At 47.6% G+C, this 13,510-nt stretch overlaps 1 protein-coding gene across 2 annotated transcripts; it reads left to right on the top strand.

Annotated features, from left to right (window-relative positions):
• Positions 1-69: 69 nt before the first annotated feature.
• Positions 70-12,760, top strand: TBR1 (T-box, brain 1). 2 transcript variants are annotated; one of them, XM_025404383.1, is made up of 7 exons: positions 272-1,077; positions 1,653-1,807; positions 2,178-2,299; positions 2,863-3,021; positions 4,168-4,229; positions 7,357-8,228; positions 12,427-12,760. In XM_025404383.1, the coding sequence occupies exons 1-6, from the start codon at positions 386-388 to the stop codon at positions 8,213-8,215; spliced, it is 2,049 nt and encodes a 682-aa protein (XP_025260168.1). In that variant the 5' UTR covers positions 272-385; the 3' UTR covers positions 8,216-8,228; positions 12,427-12,760. The 2 variants fall into 2 exon arrangements, with proteins under 2 accessions (XP_025260167.1, XP_025260168.1); XM_025404382.1 differs by lacking the exon at positions 12,427-12,760 and having other exon boundaries at positions 70-1,077; positions 7,357-9,868.
• The last annotated feature ends 750 nt before the right edge of the window (positions 12,761-13,510 follow it).

Consider the following 13,510-nt stretch of genomic DNA (forward strand, 5'->3'; position numbering starts at 1 on the left):
CGTAAACCAACACACATTCCCCACCCCCCAAGCCAACAATAAAATCATCCCCTTCAATTTGCCATGATCGTCGCTACCAGGAGCCAGGTGATTATCCTAATTAATGTCTATCTAATTAAATTACTGTCAGCAGTTAACCAATGGCAGGAGCCGTTTCATCGGCAGCACAAGCAGCAAGATCAAAAGTGAGCCTTTTCTGATTGCTGCATAGTGTCAATTGGCCAATCTCTTCTCCCAGGGAAAAAAAAAGTAAATCAAACCTTTGAGAAGCATTTGCTGGTTGAAGTGCTTTCTGTCTAGTGAGGGGGTCTGTGGATTTCTAGTTTATGATAAATAGGACTTTAAAAACCAGGGACGGGAGGGCGAGTGTTCAGGTTCTAGAGCTATGCAGCTGGAGCACTGCCTTTCTCCTTCTATCATGCTCTCCAAGAAATTTCTCAATGTGAGCAGCAGCTACCCACATTCAGGCGGATCCGAGCTTGTCTTGCACGATCATCCCATTATCTCGACCACTGACAACCTGGAGAGAAGTTCACCTTTGAAAAAAATTACCAGGGGGATGACGAATCAGTCAGATACAGACAATTTTCCTGACTCCAAGGACTCACCAGGGGACGTCCAGAGAAGTAAACTCTCTCCTGTCTTGGACGGGGTCTCTGAGCTTCGTCACAGTTTCGATGGCTCTGCTGCAGATCGCTACCTCCTCTCTCAGTCCAGCCAGCCACAGTCTGCGGCCACTGCTCCCAGTGCCATGTTCCCGTACCCCGGCCAGCACGGACCGGCGCACCCCGCCTTCTCCATCGGCAGCCCCAGCCGCTACATGGCCCACCACCCAGTCATCACCAACGGAGCCTACAACAGCCTCCTGTCCAACTCCTCGCCGCAGGGATACCCCACGGCCGGCTACCCCTACCCACAGCAGTACGGCCACTCCTACCAAGGAGCTCCGTTCTACCAGTTCTCCTCCACCCAGCCGGGGCTGGTGCCCGGCAAAGCACAGGTGTACCTGTGCAACAGGCCTCTTTGGCTGAAATTTCACCGGCACCAAACGGAGATGATCATCACCAAACAGGGAAGGTAATACTACATTTTTGGCTGCCGCTGCTCCAGGCGCAGCCGGGGACAAGTGCACCTAGGTTGTGACTGCCGCGGCAGCGACGATTTGGGGTCGGGAGCGGAGTGGAAGGCGCCCTAGAGTTGGCTGGTTTTAGAAAGGGGGAAAGTGGAAGGGATAACCGCCACGGGGATGTTGGTGGCGGGCACCCCGTTCTAGGTACGTGGTTGGAGAGCCAGTCAGTGGCCAGAGGAAGGCAAGAAAAAGGAAGAGCCCCGGCCAGCGGCTGGGCGATGGGAGGGACGCATCAACACTGGCATGCACGGACAAGTGGAGACGCAGGTCGCCAACCTCTCTCTCCACCTGGGCAGTGATACCTGCCGCCTTCCCACTCCAGCTCACCCGCCGCTCTCCCTGATTTGGGTTGCACTTCTTTTCTTCTCCCACCACCCTTTTTCTAACCCATCAAATATTCGTCCCTATTTGCTGCAAGAACAAGTTTTGCTTTGCTATCTGGCGCCCCGCTTCTTGCATTTAATCTTTAACATTTATGTTTCTTTTTTCCTTGTTTTCTCCCCCCACCCCTTAATTTAAATAGGCGCATGTTTCCTTTTTTAAGTTTTAACATTTCTGGTCTCGATCCCACGGCTCATTACAATATTTTTGTGGATGTGATTTTGGCGGATCCCAATCACTGGAGGTTTCAAGGAGGCAAATGGGTTCCTTGCGGCAAAGCGGACACCAATGTGCAAGGCAAGTCCTTCCAATTAACACATTTTCTTGACACTTATTTAGGTGAGAATGATTAATTAAAGCCTTTGTGGACTGGCTCGAGCGACTTTTAAAACGATCGGCCAATGACTTCTAAAAGGAAACGAGGGGGACAGGGGGACAGACTGAGCTGCGAGAAGGGGGAGGATTATGCAAAAGCTATTTTAATCACCCCCAGTTAATAGGAAGAAAGAACGGCCTAAAAAAGCCCCAGCTAATGGGCTTCACGGTGGAGTAAGGTGTGTGTGTGTGTGTGTGTGTGTGTGTGTGTGTGTGTGTGTGTCCTACGTGGTGAGGAGCTGGGACTGGGCAGTGCCGGGGGCATATGTAAACAACGTATTGCTTTCTCTAGGAAATCGGGTCTATATGCATCCGGATTCCCCCAACACTGGGGCTCACTGGATGCGCCAAGAAATCTCTTTTGGAAAATTAAAACTTACGAACAACAAAGGAGCTTCAAATAACAATGGGCAGGTCAGTGGCTCAAGCGCTCGTGTTCTCTCTCACCCCTTCCTCCCTGACATCCAGTTCGTCAGTGCAAAGCAGCATATGGAACTGGATACACGTTTCTTTGCTTCATTAAAAAGACTTAAAAATTGGATTTCCACCCTCCAAATTTATGTTAAATTTATGAGGTTGTTCTCATTGACAACACCCCCGTCGGCCCAATTTTGGAGTGCCCGACCTTCCCAAGTACTAATACTGATTGATTTTGAGAAGAAACCCCACAAGATCTGCAGGTTGTGGAAATCTTTGTTCCTCCTTACAGGAGGACTAGGAGAAGGGCCCTGAGGATCGGGCGGTCGGCTTCCCCCTTTTCTCCGGTGCCCCGGCTTATCTTCGCTCCCAGAGGTGCGAAGGCCGGTCTGCCCCAGCCAGTCAGCCGCCAGCCAGGCGAGTCCTGCGGTCAGTGAGCCTGGGAGGCTGGCTGCAGGCTGCGTCCGCCAGTCCGGGCGCGCAGCGGGGCGCACACAGCCACGCGCACAGCGACCGCGTTAACACGCCACCCGGCGCTCCCCTTTCTTTCCGCCGGACAGATGGTGGTTTTACAGTCCTTGCACAAGTACCAGCCCCGCCTGCATGTGGTGGAAGTGAACGAGGACGGCACGGAAGACACCAGCCAGCCCGGCCGCGTGCAGACATTTACTTTCCCTGAGACTCAGTTCATCGCCGTCACCGCCTACCAGAACACGGATGTAAGGAGACCTACGGGCTGGGCGCGAGGCGGGCGGCACAGACATCTCTCTCCTACCCTCTCACATCCTCCGGTCATGCAGGTCTAGGGTACTAGCAGCGCTAACATCAGCAACAGCTGGCTCCGCTGTGCGTTTTAAGGCCTAGGGCTAGGGGCCTGCCCACGGCACCTTTCCTAAACACCAAGCCGGTGGGAAAATGCTTTCTATTTGTTTTCGTCGCGGGTTACCCGGGCCACCTTTGAGGTGGCCAGGATTTCTAAAGACTCTTCTTTTGGGAGTTTTAATTTGGGATTCGAACTAGAACAGATTAAAATCTACTTTTTTTTTTTTTTTAAGTCTCTCTTTCCTTTAGAAAACAAGCAGATTTCCCCGTGCATTTTATTCTTGGCAAGCTTTGGCATCTAAAAAAAAATTTCTCTCTCTCTCTTTTTTTTCCATCTCAGAACTGATGGCTGAAATGAACAAACATCACTGTTCTGGGAGATCAAAAGAACATACACATTCATATATGTGAAAACTACAATAAATCAAATTACTAAGGGCTATGGATTGAGCTTTCTAGCACTTGAACCTCTTCCGATTTTGCAAGTTTGCAAAAACTGATTTTAGTGGCTGATTTGACTACTAGGAGTGATAGGGGTTTTTGTGTTTGTCTTTTTTTTTTTTTTTTACTTAAATGATAATATCAGAAATTAAAACATGTTTTTAAATCCAACCTGATTTTAAGATGCAACTTGTGGTTTCTCAGGTTGTGAGTCAGAAACGACAAATGTTTTAAAATATAAAATACTTAAAATAGTCAACATTTAGTGATGAATTCAAGTTCTCCTTAAAGATTTTTGTCTGAATAAGTACACTGTGTGTAACAAGCATTTTAAAAATGTGATTTTGAATCAATTTAGAAAAAGCAGGAGAGCTAACTGAAAGCAGTCCTTTAGTTATAGGTATCGTTTATTTAAACATGTTTCTCATAACTTTCATGATACTTCCTTTCCACTCAATCCCTCAAATTTTTCAGTTAGGAAAACCTTGCTATTTAATAAATTGTAGGCCTTAAGCCCCTGTAAAAGTGGCAGATGATATATTCTCAAACACCCAGTCTTCATGTAAAAAAGGTGAGATAACATTCATTTTTTTCTTTGCCAGATTACACAACTGAAAATAGATCACAACCCCTTTGCAAAAGGATTTCGGGATAATTATGACACGTAAGTAATTTTGTATCTTCCTTTTCAAATAGTTGTGGAATTGGGCTTTAGGTCAAAGGTGGATTATTATGTACAAGGATTTTGAAAGCTAGAATGTGTGAAGACAAGGTTGTTTTACAGGTTTTCCCTTTCTTCTCCTCCTTCTTCTTTTTTTTTTTTTTTTTTTTTGGTCGTCGTTGTTGTTGTTGGCTCCCCTTCTCTCTGGTGACCTTGTGGCTTGGTACTTGTGTGGTTTTTGGTCAGAGGTTTCCTCCACCTAATTTTAGCTTTCCTGTGGATTACAAAGTTGTTGGCGGGCCTCTGGGGCTGGCTGGCTGGCTGGGGAGGCTGCCCTGGTTCCCGGATGCGAGTACTGTATGTAGCGCTGCAGATGCTCAGCTCAGATTGTCTATGTCTGAAACGGGCAATTCTGCCTAAAAGTGCATGTGGCTCCTCTGGCAGTTGTTACCAGTCTCCTTAGCATATGTGACTTTTATTTACCTATTTCCAAGTTTTGTGTAATAGCATTTCCTGTGCAAGTTTACCATGGACTGAATACAAATGTGCACCCACCACAGGCGAGTTCGTGAGCAGAACCGCTGTTATGGTCATTTTAGGCTTTTGGAAAGATTCAGACGGTGTTGCTGTGTATTATTTATAAACTTCAAAAGAAAAATATTTTCCTCTTTCTTTTGTATCTAGGTGTGTTTTAATTAAACATGCTGGTGCCCTTTTCTTTAGGCCTCCCTTACCTCCCTCTTTTGTATCAAAAGGCTGTTCTCTGGGGGCAACAGTAGGTGTAAACTGAATGCTTTCTGGGCTTGTTCTGCAATTCTCACTCAGGGTCCATAGTGCCTAAGAGTTCAGATAGTGTTATAAATCTAACTCTGGATTGTGGGGTTCCCCCATGTTTTCTGACCATAAAAGGAAAGGGTACATACATCTTAATTTCATGGCTTACATTGAGCGCCGGAGACAGAGCTAAAAAGTTGAAGCTGCCTTTGACTAGCATAGATTATGTGTGTGCAGAAAGGGACAAGTGACTGCCTCTATTCCATCTCCAAGCGGATACTAACTATCCCTCCTGATATTTTCTAATAATTTAAAAGACAGTCATTGATATTACTGCCTATAACCACTATATATATTCTTCAAAAGTACTCCAAAGGAAGCAAGTCTCATCAATATGATTCCCCAGAATAAAAACTTGGCTACTCTATTCCTCACAATCTAAAAAGGTGTGCCCAGCACAGTGGAAAGTGTGTGGCCCAAGAGACTAGAGATGTTGGAGGAGAGTCCTGTAGATTTTGAGATTTTAATTCTGTTGTGAACATCTGTTCAAAAGCATTTTATTTTGCACAAATCAATTCAGCAATCCCAAGTGGGTGGGACCTGGATGGGCATCTAAACTGTATCTTTTGCAGACTGCTTTTTTCTTTTTAAAATATTGTGGTGATAAACAGAGAAGATATTTGCACCTTGCTAGTTATGTTCCCTTCCTGCCTCCCTCTACTTCTCTTATTTGAAACTGGAATTCAATTTCAAGAGGGAAATTTTGTGCACTAAACAGAATGGACCTGAGCAGCCACAGCAAAACTCTCACATGCCCCTCCTCCTCTGGCTGCCTTCTGTTGGAAAAGCCACTCCTCTTTGATGTTAAATCAATTTAAATTTTTCATAAAAACTTCTTTACCTCTACAAAAAAAACAAAGCAAAACAAAGAAACAAAACAAAAAACACCTGATATCTTTAGGGGATAGGGAAGAGTTGACTGGTTTATGACACTCTTCCTTTCCCCTTTTACATTGGTTACTTGGGCATGGCTCAATTTTGGAGAAAGAGGGAGAAGTATAAGGGTTCATGGGGTACTAGGAGCTTGCTTGGCCACTCACCAGGGAATCTCCTCCCTGAAGGATTAAGGTCTGACAAGACTGAGGTTCTCCTTCAAAACAGTCTGTTGACTAAAGATTAAAACATTTATGTGTGAGCTAAATAAAAAGGGAGGCATGTGTGCATGTGTATGAGAAAACACTTCTACCAATCTTCATCCAACCCTTGCTTTCCTCTCAATTCTAATGTGATTTTCTAGGCCCAGGGCCTAAAGTTAATCTTTGATTATTTTATCTAAGGTAATTCCCAACAACACAATCACTGTCGGTGGTTGGGCAAGTTATTTAACGTCCTTTTGCCTCAATTTCCTCATCGGTAAAGTGGGATAATAAAAGTTACCTAGCTCGCAATGCCTGGCATATAGTCAAGCTCCGTAAAGGTTAGCTATTATTAGTGGTCCACTGCACGGAGTAGACTGGTAAGTGCACAGTAGGTTTGCACCGTAGGTTTGCCCCGAAGTTTCTGCCGTAATGGACTAAAAGCTAGGAAAAGCAGGTCAGAGTAAAGAACACCTTTTCTTTTAAGAGAATATTTCTGATTGATGACTACTGTTTCTGAGTAGTAATTCTTGTTTGTATTAATAGACGTGGGAGTGAAAGTTTCACACAGGGGAAACAATAGACACTAAGTACCTTGCAGGCTTCCAGCAGCAAACCTCGAGTTCCAGAACACGGGTGAAGATCAGTCTTTGATGATTTCTGCGTGTGCGGCTTTTCCCTAGGGGTTTCTGAAACAATCTAGAAAAAGGAGAGAAATGACCTGAACAATCAAACGGACATAGGTCTTAAAAGGGTGGAGGAGTGAGTACCTTGTTTAGAAATTTCACCCAGAAACTCTGACTGCAGAGGAAAGGCCCAATGGGCAAAGAGCATCTTAGTCCCTAGGTAAATCTGCCTCAATGTGCACACAAATGTTGGAAAAGTGGGATGAAAGCCCTTGCTTGTGCCCCTCTCTCAGTACCCCAGTATACTTGACGAGAGCAAGAGAAGAGGGAAGTCGTTCCCTTGATGGTCTGCATCTTGCTCAGGTCCCTGCATAGACAGATTGGCTCCTTCATAATACCATGATTTATTTTGGGAATGATAGAGGTCTGTGGCCTCTTGTATTCTCCAGGAAATTCTGGACTGCAAGTTTGTAGATGGAGGGTGTGGGGGTGGGCGAAAAGTAGAGGTGGCCTTCCCTTCTGCCCCCCCCCCCCCCCCCAGGGGCCCCCGCGCCACCCCCCGGCTCTCTCTCTCTCTCTCTCCCTACCCCGCAGGATCTACACTGGCTGTGACATGGACCGCCTGACCCCCTCGCCCAACGACTCGCCGCGCTCGCAGATCGTGCCCGGGGCCCGCTACGCCATGGCCGGCTCTTTCCTGCAGGACCAGTTCGTGAGCAACTACGCCAAGGCCCGCTTCCACCCGGGCGCGGGCGCGGGCCCCGGGCCGGGTACGGACCGCAGCGTGCCACACACCAACGGGCTGCTGTCGCCGCAGCAGGCCGAGGACCCGGGCGCGCCCTCGCCGCAGCGCTGGTTTGTGACGCCGGCCAACAACCGGCTGGACTTCGCGGCCTCGGCCTACGACACGGCCACGGACTTCGCGGGCAACGCGGCCACGCTGCTCTCCTACGCGGCGGCGGGCGTGAAGGCGCTGCCGTTGCAGGCTGCAGGCTGCACTGGCCGCCCGCTTGGCTACTACGCCGACCCGTCGGGCTGGGGCGCCCGCAGCCCCCCGCAGTACTGCGGCACCAAGTCGGGCTCCGTGCTGCCCTGCTGGCCCAACAGCGCCGCGGCCGCCGCGCGCATGGCCGGCGCCAACCCCTACCTGGGCGAGGAGGCCGAGGGCCTGGCCGCCGAGCGCTCGCCGCTGCCGCCCGGCGCCGCCGAGGACGCCAAGCCCAAGGACCTGTCCGATTCCAGCTGGATCGAGACGCCCTCCTCGATCAAGTCCATCGACTCGAGCGACTCGGGGATTTACGAGCAGGCCAAGCGGAGGCGGATCTCGCCAGCCGACACGCCCGTGTCCGAGAGCTCGTCCCCGCTCAAGAGCGAGGTGCTGGCCCAGCGGGACTGCGAGAAGAACTGCGCCAAGGACATTAGCGGCTACTATGGCTTCTACTCGCACAGCTAGGCCGTCCCTGCCCGCCCCGGCCCCGCCGCGGCCCGGACCCCCAGCCAGCCCCTCACAGCTCTTCCCCAGCTCCGCCACCCCATACTCCTCCTTGCGCACCCCCTCATTTTATTTGACCCTCGATGGCCGTCTGCAGCGAATAAGTGCAGGTCTCCGAGCGTGATTTTAACCTTTTTTTGCACAGCAGTCTCTGCAATTAGCGCACCGACCTTCAACTTTGCTGTAAACCTTTTGGTTTTCCTACTTACTCTCCTTCTGTGGAGTTATCCTCCTACAATCCTCTTCCCCCTCGTCTTTCTCTTACCTCCTACTTCTCTTTCTTGTAATGAAACTCTTCACCTTTAGGAGACCTGGGCAGTCCTGTCAGGCAGCAGCGATTCCGACCCGCCAAGTCTCGGCCTCCACATTAACCATAGGATGTTGACTCTAGAACCTGGACCCACCCAGCGCGTCCTTTCTTATCCCCGAGTGGATGGATGGATGGATGGATGGTAGGGATGTTAATAATTTTAGTGGAACAAAGCCTGTGAAATGATTGTACATAGTGTTAATTTATTGTAACGAATGGCTAGTTTTTATTCTCGTCAAGGCACAAAACCAGTTCATGCTTAACCTTTATTTCCTTTTCTTTCTTTGCTTTTCTTTCTCTCCTCTCTCATACTTTCTCTTCTCTCTCTCTTTTAATTTTCTTGTGAGATAATATTCTGAGAGGCTCTAGAAACATGAAATACTCAACAGTGATGGGTTTCCCACTTCTCCTCAATCCGTTGCATGAAATAATTACTATGTGCCCTAATGCACACAAATAGCTAAGGAGAATCCACCCAAACACCTTTAAAGGATAGGTGTCTGTTCATAGGCAAGTCGATCAAGTGGCATGATGCCTGCAAAGCAAAGTCAACTGGAGTTGTATGTTCCCCCCCTTCCTTCTAAATAGAATAGCTCGACATCAGCAATATTATTTTGCCTTATTTGTTTTTCCCCAAAGTGCCAAATCCATTACTGGTCTGTGCAGGTGCCAAATATGCTGACAAACTGTTTCTGAATATCTTTCAGTACCCCCTCCACCTTTATATGCTGTAAATCTTTGTAATGAATACTCTATTAATGATATAGATGACTGAATTGTTGGTAACTATAGTGTAGTCTAGTGAAGATGAATTGTGTGAGTTGTATATTTTACTGCATTTTAGTTTTGAAAATGACTTCCCCACCACCTAGAAACAGCTGAAATTTGACTTCCTTGGGAGAACACTAGCATTAATGCAAGTAAGACTGATCTTCCCCTAAGTCTTGTTATATTTGATAAGGAGCATTAATCCCCCTGGAAATAGATTAGTAGGATTTCTAATGTTGTGTAGCAAACCTATACTTTTTTGTATTTAAAAATTAATGTGAAATATGCATCATACACAATATTCAATCTAGATTCCAGTCCATGGGGGGATTTTTTCCTAATAGGAATTCAGGGTCTAAACGTGTGTATATTTTGGCTCTTCTGTAAATCTAATGTTGTGATTTTTATATTTGTTTCGTTTTGTCTGTGAACTGAATAATTTATACAAGAACACACTCCATTGAGAAACGTTTTGTTTTTTGCTCGTTTGTATCGTCTGTGTATAACAAGTAAAATAAACCTGGTAAAAACACTAACTATGGTGTTTGAAAGCAGTTTACAGTTTGAAAATAATTTAATTATTATAGGTGATGATATTTAAGGGTTAAGGAAGACTAGCCCGTCCCCACTCCAATATGGGCAGCCTGTGTAATGGAAGCCACCTCCCATTCCCCCCTTAAATTTGTTTTATAGTACTTCCAGGAACTACTTTTTTCCTCTTATTTATAATTATTTGGCTACCTATGAGCCAAATTTCACTTTTCTGTGCTCATTTTCTTTTTTCAGGAAAACATATGCACTTTTCTCATCATATTTATCTGATTCTCTCTGAAGTTGGAAGTAATGCGAACAGGAAAAGGAGGTTCTTTAAATAAGGAGTTAAGAATTTCTTTAAATTTCACAGAGTAAGGCGGGAGGCGTTGGCTGAAAGTAGGGTGTAATTTAAATGCATGTCAGAATAGGATGTTGACCGCAGATTTAGTAAATTCTGGTTGTACATACGAGGCCTTGGAGGTGAGTGGCGAATCTGTAAACGCAGACACAGAACAGCCTACGTTTCTCGAGTGGATGGTGTCCGAAGATTGGGCAGGGGTAGGGTGGCGAAAGACCCGTAGAACAAACTCGCGAAAGGGCCGTTTTTTAACCACTGAGCTTAGAACTGCTTCTGGGAGGTATCTGGGGTGGGGGTAGGGGCACTGCTCTGTCCCTTCTGTAGTGGAATCTTATGCCAGTCCTATCCAGGCCAGATCCACACCTGGGGAACAAATGCAGAAATGCGAAATTCCAACCTGGAGGGCGCTGCGTCTTAGTGGAGCCCGCAGAACTGTTTACCTCGTGGAGAAGAGACTTTTGTACTTTTGTCTCGAAAGAAAGGTGATCCAGGCAAGAGGCGGAAAATGGTTAGACATTCTTGCTTAGTCTTGGCCAGCCTCAGGTTACAGGACTAAATTTACCTTTACCTAGACATTGTCCTGTGTCCTCTCTGCAGTTTGACGGATGTAAAGAGGCCTCAAATTTCTAATTAAAATGAAAATTCGTGGGAGGATAAAACTAACTTGCCTTCCCTGGACAATTCCACCACTAGACGGCGTTCCGTGGAGTTTTGTCTGCCACATAGAAAAGCAAGGACTGAATTTCCTTTGTGTTTCTTTTCCCTCCTCACATCTAAGAACTAAGTAAGAGGACAAAAGTACAAGACACGGTGCATGTGTGGCGACTGAAGTGGAGCAGTGCATTTGTGTCATCACCCACTCGACCCCGGCTGCGCTCCTCGGACCCCGCCGCCCACTCCTGCCGAGGAGGAGGAGCACGTGCGGTCGGTGGGGCGCAGGGCCGGGGAGCCAGGGGGGTGCCGGGGCTCTAGGCCGCGGGGCCGCGGGGGCCGCCCTCTCCTCTCCGCCCAGGCCGGGTCGCGGGAGCGCTGGAGCGCGGGAGCCCAGGAGCCCGGAAACCCGGCGCTGCCCGGCCCTGCCCGCCGCCCTCTGGACAATCACCGTGAGCAAAAGAGCCGGTGTCATGTGCGTAAACGAAGCTCTTAGGAGCCGAGGATAGATTTCACAGGAACGTAGTGCCTTGTTCTGAAAGACGCGCTTTGGTTGATATTAGGAAGTATTTTTAAAAAATTGGGGAGGTCGTTTCCCTTGCAGCTCTGCCACCATCTGCTGTGTGGACTGAGTCAGCGTGAGGTAAATTTGCAGCTTCGCGCTCCTCTCGGAGGCATTGTGATTTCTTGTCCCTTTAAAACATGATCATTTCTCCTCGCTTCCAAAAAGTCTTGGGTGTCTGGTGAAATGACACTGTCCGTGCGTCTGAGAGGCTGCTGCTGTTCCAAGGAAATCAAAGTCTAGATTTGGGAGGCCCTTTGGGAATCAAAGTTCGCGTCCCCTGTTAGAGTTGCCTTTTCTCTCCTGAGACAGCCTGAGAGGAACGACGATTCCTTTCCGTAAACCCAGATTTCCTCAGTTTTTAACAGTGTATTTTCAAAAAGAGGTAGAAAGACGACGAGCGTGCGGCTAGCACTGTATTCTGGCTCGTGCCTTCCCGCCACTCGCAATCCGCGCCATCTTAACTAATTTTCAATGTCCCTCGAGGCTGAGCGTGCCGGCGGCGGGTGCTGCTCGGGCCAGGAGATGCTGCGGCCTGGGTTCTCAACCTTCTGGTTGGACGCCGCCCGTCGGGTAGACAGAGGCGGGAACAAAGCGCGCTGCGGCGGTGGGAGGCAGGTCTTGCCCCCGCAGGCGAGGTTACAGCTTGGCCCTGGTGCACCCGAGCCCAGAGAGGCGGGGACGGGCGTCCGGGGAGCTCGCCCGGGTGCGGGGTGGCTCCTGAGGCCTGGGCCGGGGCTTTCGTGCTTTGCCGTCGGGCGGGCAGCGGCGCCCAGGGCTGTCCCAGTCAGGGATCCAGGTCAGAGGTCCAGGCCGAGAAGCAGGCTGTGGGGCGAGACTGGAAGTCCAGGCCTAACTCAGGCCGCGGGTCTCAGCCTGGGTCCAGGCAGTTCTCTGAGTAGCCCCGACCGCAGCATCGGTTGAGAAGGGCCGCGGCCTGGGCCCTGGCCTAAGCGCGCAGCCTCTCTCCGCTGCTCTTTCAGAGCCAGGCCTGGCAGCCGCATAGGATTTAGGGCGTGGACTTCTGTTTCGGACTACCAGAAACTTACTAACAGTTTGTTTCAAAAATCAGGTTGTTTCTATCTTTTTAGGACCGACTTACATCACTGGAGCTTTTAAATTGTAACAATTTAGGGTCTATAGATAACTTTCTGAACCTCTTATCTCCTGCAGTTAACATTTTCATATAAATATCACTGCTACAACTCTTTGTGACCCACCTTTTTTGGGGGGTGATATTGAGTATTTATATTTTTAGCACTGAAGCTTTAAAGGATGCTCTGCTTTCTGCTTAAGCTGCAGGTTTGGAACAAAAGCTTCGTTGAACAGAGACCGTTCCTATTCCCAGAGTTTAAAATGCTTCATAGGTATTTGGACAACATATGTGTTCATGAGTGATTTTTATAAGATGTTCAGCCTGTCCTATCTGGTGCAGCACCTTTTGTGTGTGTTTTTGAGTTACTTTGTCATATAGGCATTTTGGCCATGAGACGAGGGAAAAAACGTAGAACCCATGCTCTTGTATGAAAACAAACCTATGTAGACTCCCGGGAAAGAAACAGCAACAATTATTATTTTTAGACAAATGTACTTATGAAGTAGTCAGCAACTTTAAAGGTAGTGATCAATTTTAAACATATTTAATTGACCCTGGTATGTTGGTGATTGCTTGGCTAATTTTGATGTTTAAAAGAGTAATATTTTAGCCTAATATCAGTAAAATCAGTTTTTAAAAAAGTAACTGATACTTTTTAAGGAAGTTGAATGTATGTGATTTATTGAAGTTATAGTCTGAGTGCAACGAGATTTACTTTTGGACAGTCGGGTTTTCTTTTACCAGAACAAAATAAGAGTCTCTCAGAGAAGACTAGGCAAAATTTTAGGCATTGCGTTATATTTGGTTTAATTCAGTTGCTCTGAGATTTGTGTGTTTTCCTGGTTCCCGTCCTCAGTTTGTATGTTAGGTTGCCACACACATTAAAAAATATATTCACTTGAAAGAAAACCCCATTGCTTTCACAATAAAGTAAACTTGATGGTGTACAAGTCACTGGTCTCATCTGAGCTGATTAT

The sequence above is a fragment of the Theropithecus gelada genome, chromosome 12 (assembly GCF_003255815.1).
Source record: "Theropithecus gelada isolate Dixy chromosome 12, Tgel_1.0, whole genome shotgun sequence".
NCBI lineage: Eukaryota > Metazoa > Chordata > Mammalia > Primates > Cercopithecidae > Theropithecus > Theropithecus gelada.